General features: G+C 45.2%; 1 protein-coding gene across 17 annotated transcripts in view; it reads right to left on the reverse strand.

The window, feature by feature from the left end:
- MEE44 (Nucleotidyltransferase family protein) overlaps positions 1-13756 on the reverse strand; it is a 109542-nt gene extending 95786 nt beyond the window's left edge. For all 17 annotated transcript variants that reach the window (XR_015187976.1, XR_015187970.1, XR_015187967.1 and 14 more), the window contains exon 1: positions 12626-13756. Coding sequence is in view for 1 of the 17 variants with exons in the window: in XM_086511463.1 (XP_086367589.1) it covers positions 12626-13642 (1017 nt within the window). In the remaining 16 variants the exon portion in view is untranslated. The remainder of the gene's footprint in view (positions 1-12625) is intronic.
- Between the last annotated feature and the right edge of the window lie 1155 nt (positions 13757-14911).

Here is a 14911-nt window from a genome sequence, read left to right on the forward strand (position 1 = left end):
TTGCACAAACGGGTACAGTGATGATGCATGAACTGATGAAGATCTAGACTATGTCGATGATGACAACGGGGATGGCGATGACGACAATAGGGCTGAAAACTGAATGATCCTAGCTGCTGTCCAAAAACGCTCACTGCTGTATTCTGCTGCGAATGAAGTGCGGATTTTCGGGGCTGTTTTGGGGCTGCTGAAAAACGCTGAAGTGCTCTGATGAAAACGCTGAACTGCTGCTGCGTTTTGGGCTGAGAACGCTCCCTGATCTGATGCGGTTCAATGAGGAAAACGCAAGGTTATCTGCTGCTGGAAACACTGAATTGGCAGTCTGCTGGCAATGTTGAAAACGCTGGATGCAAGGGGGTGAAGCTGTGCGGTATATGCTGAAATCGCCAAGGCAAAGGCTGGCGATGATGCAACAAAAAACACTAGGGCTGAGGGATGGGAAAAACGCCAAGGCAAAGGGTGCTTGGTGGTTCTTGCTGAGAGAGGGGAGGACCTGTTGCCAATGGCCTGCTGTTCTCCTGGCTCATCTGTTAACCTTGGTTTGCTTATATATTTTCTTACCCAATTTTCCCTACCTACTTTCCAACAAAAGTCACTTAAATTAATAAGTGAAAAATGTCAAAAATAAGTAAAATAGGCTAAATGCACTGGAAAAATCCCCTAACTGATTCTAATGGATTTTGATGGGAATGCTTATGATCATGTTGTGTGCAACCAAAGGATATGCATCTATACTAAGTGACTAGGCATACACGGTCTACGAATAGACTCACAAAAGTGTCATATCACTTCTAATCTAGACTGACTGGACTGACGGAACCCTGTTATGTTGTAGCTTCTCCACGGACACATAGGGTTGGTTGTGTCACGTGACATCCCCTCCTTTTTAAAGTGAGGTAACCGAGCTGCATGGCTTCCTTGTAGTCTGCCAACAACTCTGGATAATCCTTGAAGAACTCTTCGTCTACCCACACCGCTTCGTGGGTTCCTCGATCCTTAAACTTCAAAAAGTATTGTCTCACTTGCTTCTTCGAACCATGTCGAAACCGATGCAACAATACTTGCTCCGGCTCCATGACTTCAGCTTCATCGATGATCTCCGGTTCTTCTTCTTTCAAAATGTCCTTTGGAGGTGTTCCCTGAAACACTTTCAACCAAGAAACATGGAAAACGTTGTGCATTGACCATGAGTTAGGCAACTGCAATTTCATTGAAACCTCATTTATCTTTTTGATGACTGGAAATGGACCATACATACGAAAAGACAACTTTGGACACTTCTTTCCAACTTGCTGAAGACGTTGCTTCATGATTCTTAAATACATCCAATCTCCTTCCTTGATCGAAACATCCTGACGATGCTTATTAGCCTGCCGTGAATAAGATTCATGAGCCTTGCTTTGCCGAAGCTTCACACTTTCAGAAATCTCATCCAATGACTGACTTTCAACATTGGCATCAGGCATTTGACTGACCGAGCGAGTCAAAAGTGACTGGAACGGACGGCCAAAAGCTGCCTCATACGGAGTTCGACCAATAGCAGAAGAAAAAGAGTCATTCAAAATAGCCTGAACCAATGGGAGATAGAGCTCCCACTGAGCCTGCTGATCATGCACATATGACTTTAAAACATCAAGAGTCAATTGATTGTAAATTTCTGTTTGACCATCTGACTGTGGATGAAAAGCCGATGAAAAATTCAACTTAGTGCCAAAATTTTCAAAGAGTGCCCGCCAAAAATTGGACGTGAACTTAACATCCCTATCTGAAACAACTGATTTTGGCAAACCACAGAGGGGGTACCAATGCTTAATGAACAACCGTGCTAAATCTTGTGCAGTAACTGTGGCTTTACAAGGAATCAATATACAAAACTTGCTGAAACGATCAACAATTGGCAAACATTGAGTGTTCCTTGAATGCAAACTTGGTGGTAGGTTAGTCACAAAATCCATGGAAATATCCTGAAAAGGTCCATCGGGAATAGGCAACGGAAGCAAGAGGCCTTGCTGCTTACCCCGAGGAGCTTTTACTTTTTGATAGTGCACTGTGTGACATAACGAAACACATCTTTTCCCATTTTAGGCCAATAGAAAAATCTTTCAATTTTTTTCATAGTGGTGTTTATTCCCCTATGCCCATCTGTGAGAGAATCATGTGCATCATGCAATATGATTGGCCTGAGAGAGGGCAACACACATAAACGTTGACGAAAAAACAACAATCCATCACGAATGAGATAGTTGCTTGGCCCTTGGGAAGCAAGAGCCTGCAACCAATGCTTACCAAACTCGGAATCCGCATACTGATTCTTCATGCTGTCAAAAGACTCACCCTGAATAGAAAATGTGGATTTTGACTCAAGAGCCAAAATCTGTCCTTTGCGACTCAACGCATCTGCAATAGGGTTAGCTTTTCCAGGCACATACTCAATCAAACCTTCAAATTGTTCAAAAAATTGTGACCATCGTGCTTGGCGATCACTCCAATGTGCACTACCCATGGACTGGAGCCACTTGAGGGCTTGATGATCTCTGCACACTGTAAACTCTACCATTAAAAAAATGCTTCCAATGCTTAAGAGAGTGAATGACAGACAGAAGTTCTTTATCATAAACTAAATAATTCTTTTCCACACTATTGAGCTTCCGGCTAAGGAAAGCTACAGGATGACCATGATGCTGAAGCAAAGCGCCTATGGCGACATTGCTCGCATCCGTCCATACCTCAAAGGGATCATCCTAAGAGGCAAGGATAAGACACGGTGCTTCTGTCACCGCAACCTTGAGGGCTGCGAAAGCCTCAATGACTGCCTCGGGCAAGTCTACGCGCTGACGGCGAGTCTTTACCCCTTTCAAAACATAAGTCATAGGTACAGCAATGCGTGAAAAATTCTCTATGTGCGAACTATATGCTTGACATAAACCAAGAAAAGAATACACATCATATGCAGTTTTGGGCAAATCCCAATTACGAACCTGTTCCACCTTCGCGGGATCTAGCTTGACGCCTTCTGCAGAAATGATATAACCCAGATAAGTGACTTCAGTAAGAAAAATTCAGATTTCTTAGCTGCAATGTACAACTGACACTCATCCAAACGAGTTAGTACCCTTTCGACATCTCTTTCATGTTGTTCCCACGATGCAGAAAAAAAGAGAATATCGTCTAAAAAGATGAACACACATACACCGACCATATCGCCGAAACGACCTACCATGAGACGATTGAATGTACCCATGGCACCTGTCAATCCAAAAGGCATAACAATATACTCCCATTGCCCTCGCTCGGTACGAAAAGCGGTCTTGAAAATGTCGCCTTTGAATACCCGTACCTGATGGTATCCACTTTTGAAATCAACCTTGCTGAAAACCTTTGCCCCATTGAACCTATCGAGGATATACTCAATGCGAAGCATCGGAAACTTGTTCTTGACGGTCATCTTGTTTAATGCCCTGTAACCAACACACAAACGAGACGAACCATCCTTCTTGCGAACAAACAAAATAGGAGCAGCAAAAGGACTTACACTAGGGCGTATGAATCCTCTAGCCACCAATTCCGTGAGTTGTCGCTCTAACTTTTCCTCCTGTGTCTTGTTCAATCGATAGGGAGCCTTACTGATAGGCTGTGCCCCCTCCATAAGCTCGATGCGATGGTCCTTCGACAACTCGGGTGGGAGACGAGGTGGAAGATCATCTTGCAAAAAGAGATGTTTAAACTTCGTAAACAACTCTGAATACTTAGCTGGAGCCTGAATGCTATGGGAAACTAGGGCAGCATAGATGAATGCCGCTTGGGCTCCTCGTCGTAATTCACGCTTTACCTGCACATGAGAGATGATAGGCAAAGAATGCAAGCCCTCCTCAGCACGAATGATGAGGGGGGAATCAATTTTGGCATGTAAAGTGAGAGTGTTAGCCTCCCAATCAATGAGAGAGTTGAGTTCACGAAACCATCTTATGTCCAAAATCATATCACATCCTAAGAGAGGAAACACAAGAAATTTCCTACTGAAAGAAGCTTGTTGAACGGTAAACATCACATCAAGGCACTCCTTCGTGATGAGAGAGTCCATACCAGAAGCGAAGCCAGAAACCTCGAGAGGAGATTTCTGACTAACCTCTAGGCGGGCTCTCTCAACAAGAGAGGGACTAATCACATCATGAAGTCTGCCTGGATCAAACAATATGATAAAACGCTGACCCTTTACATGACCATAACACTTCATGAGGGACTCGTCAATGTGTGTGTCAGAGTCATGAGAAGATGCAAGTTGGTGTGTGAGAGTGCTTGTGGTTGCTGTGGGTGCCTTTTGTTCTTTATGTGGGATTGTCTTAGGACAAGCCTTCTTAATGTGACCCTTGACGTGACATTGAAAACATCTACCTTCTTTAGCATAAATCACTTGTTCTTCAACCGTGATGTATTCTCCTACAATTCCTTGTGAAGCTTTTTCATATGGGGTTAGCTTAGGTTTTGCCGGTGCTTTAGCTTTACCCTTAGATTCATTGTTAGAGTTCTTTTCCGAGGAATTAGAGGAAGAAGCGCTAGAAGAATTACCATTCTTACCGTTCTTACCGTTCGGCGTGTTCTGAGAATTCTGCAGGGTTCCTTGAGAAGTCTTGTTTTCCTTAGGCTTTTCCTTGTGCTTCATCTCGTGTGCGAGAGCAATCGCTACCGCCTTGTTGAGATCGATTGGATCAAGTACCTCGACATCATACTTGATATACTCGTCCAATCCATAAAGAAATGCCTCCTTGCGCTCCGAATCCGATTTGCATAATTGAGTGCCAAGCTGCAAAACCGATTAGAGAAAGACATAACCGGCATACCATTTTGCTTGAGAGCGTGCCAATCGTCCTTCAATCGTGCGAGGTACTGAGGTGGCATAAACCGCGCCTTGATCTTGTCTTGGAAATCAGCCCAACTAAAGCACAGGGGCGTGAGTTCGTCGGCTTCCTCTAGGTGCGCGGCTAGCTGTGCCTCTTGCCATGCGTGGCACCAATTGATGGCATCATCGGCAAGGTACATAGCTGCCGTCAATACCTTGCTATTCCCTGTCTTCTTAGTTGTCGCAAAATAAGCATTAAATTGATGCAGCCAAGAATGAATAACCGTAGCATCCATCTTACCATCATACTTACTGAAAGTCAACTTTTCTATGACTGGATTGTTGAAATCTGCATCGTGGCTTGCGCCACTTGAGGAACTCCCACGATCTTTGGCTGGTTCGGACTTCGAGGCAAGTACTTGTCGAACCAACTCTTGAATCCGTAGTTCTCTTTGAGCCTCACGCTCGGCCTCCCAAACCGCGCGTCTTGCTGCCGCTTCTTCTTTTCTTAAGTCTTTTCTTTCTTTTCGTTCGTCACGTTCACGTTCCAAGGCAATGCGAGTCTCTTCTTGTTTGGCCATCATGTCCATCATCTGTTTGACCATTGCCTCCATAGGGTTTGGTACACTTTGTGGCGTAGATGGCGAAGGGGGAGGGTCCGAAAAATCTCTTGGTGGAGAAAATTCTCCGTCGCCTCTCTCATGCTCATCACCTGTATGCGAAGTATCCATTCCGCTTCTGGTAACGACCATGCACTATGATCTTTGGTTCTTAAGTCCACGAGGAACTTGGGTTCTTGAGAGTCTTGAGGTTCCTGAGATTCTTGAGGTTTTCTTTCGCTTACAAACCGTGTTTGAGAAGGATCTTCTCTTCACCCCAGTTCTACTCCTTTTCGTGGGCGCACCCCTTCGTGGCCTTGCCCTCACACCAAGGTTGCTTTTTCCCACCTCACGTCGATTGGCCGGCCGCTAAGTGCACGGTCCGCTCTCAACGAGTGAAAAGAGACACAAGGGGAGGCTGGATAAGCCCTTCTTTCTTGGGATTCCTGTCACTCTTCAAAAACACGATTAGGAATCGACACGCCCAAGCGAACTTGGGTTCGTGCGACCGCAACAAACAAAAAAAACTTGTGATTCTTGTGGTTCTTTCCTTGAGTGATACAGAACACTGTCAAAGCTCTGATACCAATGTAAGGTGCAGCAGAATGAATGTTGTTCTTTCTCAAGATGAGTGTTCCATAATTTTCTCAAGGTTCCTTTTAGTTCTTATGGAAGGGAGAGCCTTCTGTTCTTAATGGAGAGTGCTATGATCACGAACAAAGTGAGTGGACACTGTGCGTGCAAGTGTATGAGACTGAGAGATAGAGAGAAGAGAGATACGACACCAGAGACGACGTAAAACCCTCCTCCAAAGGTCCCACTCTCGTTGGCGAGAGTGGTCTACGATTAATTGCACAAACGGGTACAGTGATGATGCATGAACTGATGAAGATCTAGACTATGTCGACAATGACAACCGGGATGGCGATGACGGCAATAGGGCTGAAAACTGAATGATCCTAACTGCTGTCCAAAAACGATCACTGCTGAATTCTGCTGCGAATGAAGTGCGGATTTTCGGGGCTGTTTTGGGGCTGCTGAAAAACGCTGAAGTGCTCTCATGAAAATGCTGAACTGCTGCTGCGTTTTGGGCTGAGAACGCTGCCTGATCTGATGCAGTTCAAAACGCAAGGTTATCTGCTGCTGAAAACGCTGAATTCGCAGCCTGCTGGCGATGTTGAAAACGTTGGATGCAAGGGGGTGAAGCTGTGCGGTATATGCTGAAATCGCCAAGGCAAAGGCTGGCGATGATGCAACAAAAAACGCTAGGGCTGAGGGATGGGAAAAACGCTAAGGCAAAGAGTGCTTGGTGGTTCTTGCCGAGAGAGGGGAGGACCCGTCGCCAATGGCCTGCTGCTCTCCTAGCTCATCTGCTGTTTAGGGCTAACCTTGGTTTGCTTATATATTTTCTTACCCAATTTGCCCTACCTACTTTCCAACAAAAGTCACTTAAATTAATAAGTGAAAAATGTCAAAAATAGGTAAAATAGGCTAAATGCACTGGAAAAATCCCCTAACTGATTCTAATGGATTCTGATGGGAATACTTATGATCATGCTGTGTGCAACCAGAGGATATGCATCTATACTAAGTGACTGGGCATGCACGGTCTACGAATAGACTCACAAAAGTGCCAGATCACTGCTAATCTAGACTGACTGGACTGACGGAACCCTGTTATGTTGTAGCTTCTCCGCGGACACATAGGGTTGGATGTGTCACGTGACAGTGCATGCCCAGGCCGGTCACACTTGCATACCCTCTCTTGCACAAGAACAGTCATTTCATCATGCAGGCATTTTACCGCGTGAACCACCTCTTATAAGTCATTTTATTTAAAGCGCCTTTTGGAATTCTTTTTGTAAGTTTGTTGGAAAAGTAGGTATGGCAAATTGCTAAAGATCTATAAAAGAAACCCATTGGGCACTCAGTAGAAGCAGAAGAAGCAGGGACATAAGGAGGCAAGCACCCAGCAGTCAGGCAGCACCTCTGCAGGAGCCCTAGCGTTTTCTCAAGAAGAAGGCCCATATCAACCTGGCGTTTTCAGTTTTCAGCAGACAGCCCAGCGTCTTCAGTTTTCAGCCTTGACGCTGTCATCGTCGACACCATCGTCGTCATCGACATCGTCATTGTCATCGCAGTCCCTATCTTGACGACGACACCTTCGTCATCGTCATCGCAGATCCCTATCTTGATGATGACACCTTCGTCATCGTCATCGTCATCGCAATCCCAGACTTCACGACGAAACCATCGTCGTCATCGTCACAGTCACCATCGTCGTCGTCGTCGTCGACATCATTGTCTTGGACATAGACCCCGACGTCGACATCACCGTCTTCGACAGAGTACCGTCGTCAACTTCACCGTCATCGACAAAGACCCTTAGTACCTCGTTGTCGACTTCATCATCTTCGACATAGACCTCGTCGTCGACCTCCCGTCTTCAACATAGAACCTGCAGTACCTGTCGTTGGCATCATCGTCTTCAACAAAGAACCTCAATATCCCTTCAGTACCTGAGTACCCAGTACCACAGCATCAGTACCCCTTAGCATCAGCATCTCAGCATCCAGTCATTGTAGTAGCATTTGTGCAAGAATAAAGAAAGTACTTGCTCTGGCAACAGAGCAAGGGGGCCCTTGAGGGTTGGGACCCGACATCCTTGTGTCGTCTCTTTTCTCTCTCTCGTCATCTCTCTTTCTTTCAGTTCAATTCAGTTCTTTCAAGTGAAGTAAAATGTCCCTTGTGTTTATTTGCGGAGTCATCCGAGCAAAGTCCTTATTCTCTTCCGCTGCACGTGACATCACTTATGTGTACATTGCACATTTTAGGACAGCAACAAACCCTCTGGCATTTTTGCAAGGCATCGCCCCCCCCCCCCCCCCCCCCCCCCCCATCCTTGGGTTTTCTCCTTGGCTGGTCACTCTCCCTTTAGCAGTGTTTTCAGCAATGGCGTTTCTGAGATCTGCAGCCATTGGGGCCTTTTACTATCACATGCACATCTAACCCTATGTGCATGTGGACAAGTTGTACCTACTTCTAGGGTTTAGGTAGCCTAGGAGGTGTTCTGGCACCTTTGTGAGCCTATACGCAAGACGTGCATGTCCAAGAACTTAAGAGTAGATGCATACCCTCTGATTGCACAACCCATGACCACTAGCATCATTACCCAGTACCTAGCATGAGCATTTTCACCACAGGAACTCATTTTCCCAAACTGCGCGTGAACCACCTCTTAGCAAGCATTTTATTAATAAGTGACTTTTCATTTACCCTTGTTGGAATGTAGGTAGGGCAAATGGCTAAAGGACCTATAAAAGAAACCCATTGGGCGCTAGTTGAAGGCAGAAGGCAGAAGGCACAGAGGAGCAAGAACCCCAGTGGTACCAAGCAGTGCCCGCATGACCCAGCTTCCTCTAGCATTTTCTCAGCCCACCATCAGTGTTTTGGACAGCAACGCTTTTGCTCTCCATCAGCATACCGCCGCAGTACCCTCTCAAATCAGCCTCGTCTTGCCGCAATCAATCATTTCCCCATGACAAGATCAGCGTTTTCAGTTTTCGGCCAACGTTTTCCAGTTTCCAGCCTTCATCGACATCATCGGTGACAGATCAGCCCATTAGCTTCGCCACAGGACTCTGACCTCATCAGCATCCCTAGAGTTTTCACATTTCAGCAGTTCAGCCCTTAGCCTCAACATCGTCGTTGTCGACATCATCGTCGTCAAGTACCACACCATCTAGAACCATTGTACCAGACTTTGTGCAATCTAAAGAAAATACCTCTCTAGCAATAGAGAGGGGGGCCCTTGGAGGGGGGTTTGGGACCCCATCTGGTGTCCTCTTTCTCTCTCTCTCTTTAGCACTCTCAGCACTATCATTCACACTTTTCCCCTCTTTTGTTTTCGTCATTGCACATTCTCTCTCTAAGTAAGGAAGGCTCTCCCTTCCACCAAGTAAAAGGAACCTTGAGCACTCACTGATCACTCATCCGAAGCTTACACCATCATTCACTTCCGCTGCACATTACATTGGTATCAGAGCTCTTTGGCAGTGTTCGGTATCATCACTCAAGGAAAGAAGCACAAAGAACCATAGAATCTTTTTTTTGCTTGTTGTGGTCGCACGTAACCCAAGACCACTTGGGCTTGTCGATCTCTAATCTGTGTTTTTGAAGAGTGGCAGGTAATCTGGAAAAGAAGGGCTTGTCCACTCTCCACTCGTTCCTCTTTTCCACTCATTGAGAGCGGACCTTGCACTTAGTAGCAGGCCAATCGACGTGAGGTGGGAAAACGCAACCTTAGTGTGAGCGCTAGGCCATCAAGGGGTGCACCCACAGGAACGAGGTGAGCTTCGGTAAGAGAGGACTTCTTAAATGCAAATTGCAAGCAAGAACCCCGAGTACTCAAGAACCCTAAGAACCCTGAGTAGTCAAGAATCCCAAGTACTCCAGAACCTCGAGTACTCAAGACCCTCAAGAACCAAGTACTCAAGAACCTCAAGACCCCAAGAACCCAAGAACGCCAAGTACCCAAGAACTCAGTGCAGGGTCATCAACCGAAGCGGAATGGATACTTTGTGTGAAGGTGATGAGAGTGGAGTTGGAGTAGCCGAAGCTTCTACACCGGGCGAACTGTTCCCCGATCCTCCCCCATCCCCATCTATGCCACAGATTGCACCAAACCCTATGGAGGCTTTGGTCAAGTCGATGATGGAGATGATGCTACAACAAGAGGAACGCCTTACCATGGGTCGTGACCATGAAGAAAAAAGGGCAGCTATGGAGCTTGAGCGTGAGCAAGCACGCGAATCTTAACGCATAGCGCCCGAAGAAAGAAGGGCAGCTATGGAGCTCGAGCGTCAGCAAACACGCAAGGCTCAACACATAGCGTCCGAAGAAAACCGGGACCAACGCCTACAAGAGTTGATCCTACAAGTATTACCTCAAAGAGCGAGCCACTCAAGGAGGCCGATGAATCATCACGTAGCACAGATACAGGTGACAATCCAACAATCCAATCTCACTGAGAAGTTGACGTTCAGTAATAAGTATGATGGTAAGATGGATACTTCTGTGATTCATTCTTGGTTGCATCAATTTAATGCTTACTTTGCAACTAACAAGAAAACAAGCAACAGTAAAGTTTTGATTGTTGCCATGTATCTAGCGGGTGATGCCATTAATTGGTATTAAGCTTGGCAGGAGTCACAGTTCGCCGAGCACCTTGAGAATGCCATGCCCCTCTCTCTCAGTTGGGCCGACTTCAAAGGCAAGCTCAAGGCTCGCTTCATGCCGCCACAGTACCTTCATCGGTTAAAAGAAGATTGGCGTGGTCTTAAGGAAAATGGCACTCCTGTTATGTCTTTTTCTAACCGTATCTTGCAGATTCAATTGCACAAATCGGATGTCGAATGAAAGGAGGCTTTCTTTTTTGGGTTCGACGAGTACATCAAGTTTGATGTGCAAGTCTACAATCCTACGGACTACAATGACGCCATTAGAATCTCTCTAGCGCAAGAAATGAAGCACAACAAAAGTAAGCCAATGGAGAAAAAGTCAAGTATCCCTCAAGACCAACCGAATGGTAAGAACAGTAAGACCAATGGTAAGTATAACGGTAATTCTTCTTCTCAATCTTCTTCTACACCTAGAACAGAGACCTCTCACAATGATAATAAAGAAAAGGCTAAAACTCAAGACACCCCTAAGTTGACACCTGATGAAAAATATGCTTAAGGAATCTTAGGAGGTAGGTTAACTCTTGAAGAACGAGCCGAATATGTAAGAGACGGAAGATGTTTTGAATGTCACACTAAAGGTCACATTAAATGAGTTTGTCCTAAGAAAGCACCTAAAGAACCCACAAAATTCACATCATCAGTTAATGTAATCAATGAGAACACTAATGTGTCCCAAGTTTCTAATGATCATGTAGCTGAGTCTCTCATGTAGTGTTATTGTCATGTGAATAGTCAACGCATTGTGATCTTGTTTAATTCGGGTGGTGTCATGGGACGTGGTAACTGCTAACCTTAGTTCTTGGTTTCTTTCCGATGATTTTTGTTTAATTTTTGAGACCCTCTTTTTGAAGTTGCAAATGGCTCGACATTGCATGGCCAGTGTGAAACAGCCGAAGGCTGAGAGTTTCACACGCAGACAGGAAGGCCTTGTCGCCACGAGTTGCTCGGGCCGACCGACACTGGAATCGGAGCAGTAAAAGTATGTCTACGCTCAGTTTAAAGTCATTTAGGCCTCTCGCTACACTTATAAATCGGTGGGTACTAGGAAATTAACTCAAAAGAGGCAAACTGGACACTTGGCGGCCTATGAGCCATTCTACAAACCACATCTCTCTCTCTCTCTCTCTCTCTCTCTCTCTCTCTCTCTCTCTCTCTCTCTCTCTCTCTCTCTCTCTCTCTCTCTCTCTCTCTCTCTCTCTCTCTCTCTCTCACACACACACACACACACACACGTGTCTCTTAAAGGAATGCAAGGAAAACACAAAGGACTATGATAGTGTGATTGCTCGATTCTGCCATCTCTCTCAATTGCATTGCACTTGACATGCAAGTCCTTCCACAATGGTGTTGATACAAATCCCTAGTCTTAACTAGTCTACTGGTTGGCTCAATGTCATAGTACGTAGTCACATAGAAGAGGCAACGGAATGAGACCAACAAGGCCATCTCAGACAAAACTTGCTTGCTTTTTTCAATGAAATGAATTAGAAATGGCTTTTATAGTTATATGTAATATACAATCTTCCAAAGTTTGTGAAGAAACAGCACAAGAAAACGAGAGACATGGCACATTGGAAACGAAGTTTCCAATCCAATAGGGCCCAAAATGGCAGAGTAGCATGTTCAAAAAGCACACAAAGCAACGTGCATGTGATATCTCTTCCTGCTCAAGGTGACGCTAGGTGAAACCTTTTGTTCTCCTTGCTAATATGATGACCATATCTCTTGCAATATGTGCAAAAAAAATGTTCTTAATAAAGAGTACACCACGTATTCTTGATTGCCTTTTAAACAAGCCAGTAGGAAAACAAACATAATTTGCAAAAACTTATCTTGCCCTTCAACACTTTCAGCCTTAAAATTAATGAAAGAAAGCTTGAGGTGCCTTAACATGCATGGAGTAAACATCTATTATAATCGACCTTTGTCAAAGATAACATGCTCACCTCCATCTTTACTGCTTTGGCCACTGCAAGTCTCAACATACTGAACCTTGCATTCTCTTCCAACGTCATCCACCAGTCCTTAAAAGCCTTATACCTTTTGCAAACAGTCACAGCAGAGGTATTGAGAGAATGAGCCTTCGCATTCCAGCCACTCTTACGAAGCTCCTTGCACAGGGTTTTAGGTGGGCGATGTGTCCCCTCATCATTTAGCCACGCAGACCACATGGCCAGCTCTAGCTTATTCGCCACAAACGCTGCCATTGTATAGTACCCCATACTCTTTAGCCACAGAAGCTCTTGCCATAAAGAATCCTGCTGGCTGTTGGCCAGTGATGAGAGGAAGCCTCCATATGTGATTGTGTCCATGGTTGCAAAAAAGTGATCAGGATCTCTCAGAAATTCCTCACTGACACAAGCTATATCAAGTCCATTGGCATTGATATCACCTGCTTCTACACTGCTGGAAACTTCTACATTGCTGCAAAGCAGCTCTCCTGCAGCATGCTCCTCATCCAGCCTGGCCAAAAGCCCTCTTGCTTTTCGGAAACAAAGGCTAGGAAGAACCATAACTGGTGCACATTCATAAACTTGAGTACTCGATTTCGTTCTGGTTTTGAATGATTTCCTAGCCTTTCTGGCTTCTTCAAGGGTTGATTTCTGGTCTGGCTTGCTGGACGCAGACAGAGGCTCTTTTTCGGGAACATCTGGGAGCACAAGAAAGTAGCCCCTGCCTTCTTTTGCCAAGCGCCTCTGCATTTGTAAAACAAGGGCGACCCAGCTTCTATCAAAGATGGTGAGGGCAACACGTCTCTGCTCAAGGGAGAGGCTGCGAAACCATGACAAGGCCTTTTCTTTCCAGGGGCCATCGGACTGTTTGTCGTTTACAGAAAGACGAGGAGCTTTTCTGTGATAAAGGGCGAGATGGTCTGTTAATGCATCAAGCAGCTGCTGAGTACCCAATTCCCTGTTGTCTACTTTCATTCTATAATTTGGGAGTCTGCGATCTGAAGAAGCCATGGGACCTTGATGCAAGGAATGCTTGACCGCGATGCCGCGAGGGCAATTAACTCTGTATTATACAGTACAGGCAACTGCCTAGTGGAGCATATCCAGCTCAAATGGCGCGTGACAATTGTCAACAGATTTATTTTGGAAAATGCCACAAGAAATGTGATCCTATTATTTATTTTGACTTTTGGCTATTTATTTTACTTTTATTTGACACAATTTTAGTCGGGCATTCTTGAGGGGGGTACCACTATATCCCCATTGTATAATCATCTAGGCGGTTGGTTCCTAAGTTAGCTGCCTTGGTGCAAAGGTGTGTGAGAGGAGTACAAGATGGAGGCAAGGGCAGGCATTACACTTGCAAATCACAAAGAAAAAGCTGATCTCAGCTCTTTTCTCATTAAGAAGGAAGCTATCAAAGGCCTTGTTCATAAGAGCCCGATGGCAAAGATTCGTTTTCATGTGCCTCCTCTCCCCTCATTCACAAAAAGTGGAGGAAATTCTAATATTTTATAGTCGTTAGAACCATCCAATGTTAGCCGAGTGGTAAGGTGTCAGGCCATCTAGCGAATCGTCTTAGTTCAAGCTTCATTCCCCGCATTTTACGCTATAAAACATGCAGCAATGGTTCATTTCTAAGGGGAGGGGACCTTGCCCAAAAATCTATGGGTCCGGAAACAACACTTAATGTTTTTGCCCAATGCAAGATAGACACGTTGGACAGACTCCTTTCCTGTGCTTTGCCACAGGCTCATCTAAACCTAGCATTAGTCTTCCAAGGCAAGGTTCGAGCTTCAAAACGGCACTTGTTGCATTGGAAACAAAAAGAAGTCCCGAAGCCATTGTTATAAAGGTGGAAAGCGTGGTCATTTGTCTTGAGCTTGTAAATCCAAAGGCAAAGGCAAAAGCTCAAAAAAGGACAAAGGCAAAGGCAAGTTGAATGAAGACAGTAGTGAGAGTGATTCTACCAAGGACTCAATGGAGTCTGCCGATGTGGCACAAACTACATTGGCAAAAGTTTTAGATTTCTAGTTTGATGGTGGGTGCTGCAACATGCTTCAACCAGAGAGAGGCATGTGAGCGGCAAGGAGGGGCAATTGATGCTGCTAATACGTCAAGTCATCATGTTTGAACTCATGTGTCGGAGTTCAAAGCACATTGCATCTGGCAAGAAACCAACACGATGCATTCAAAACACTATGGATGTTGTGCACACGATCCATTGTTATCGGCAGGATTATGGATAGGGTGTGTTCCAAAGTCCATTATCTTGAAAAT

This window comes from Adiantum capillus-veneris, chromosome 4 (assembly GCF_014529385.1).
Source record: "Adiantum capillus-veneris isolate H3 chromosome 4, ASM1452938v2, whole genome shotgun sequence".
In the NCBI taxonomy this organism is placed as follows: Eukaryota; Viridiplantae; Streptophyta; class Polypodiopsida; order Polypodiales; family Pteridaceae; genus Adiantum; species Adiantum capillus-veneris.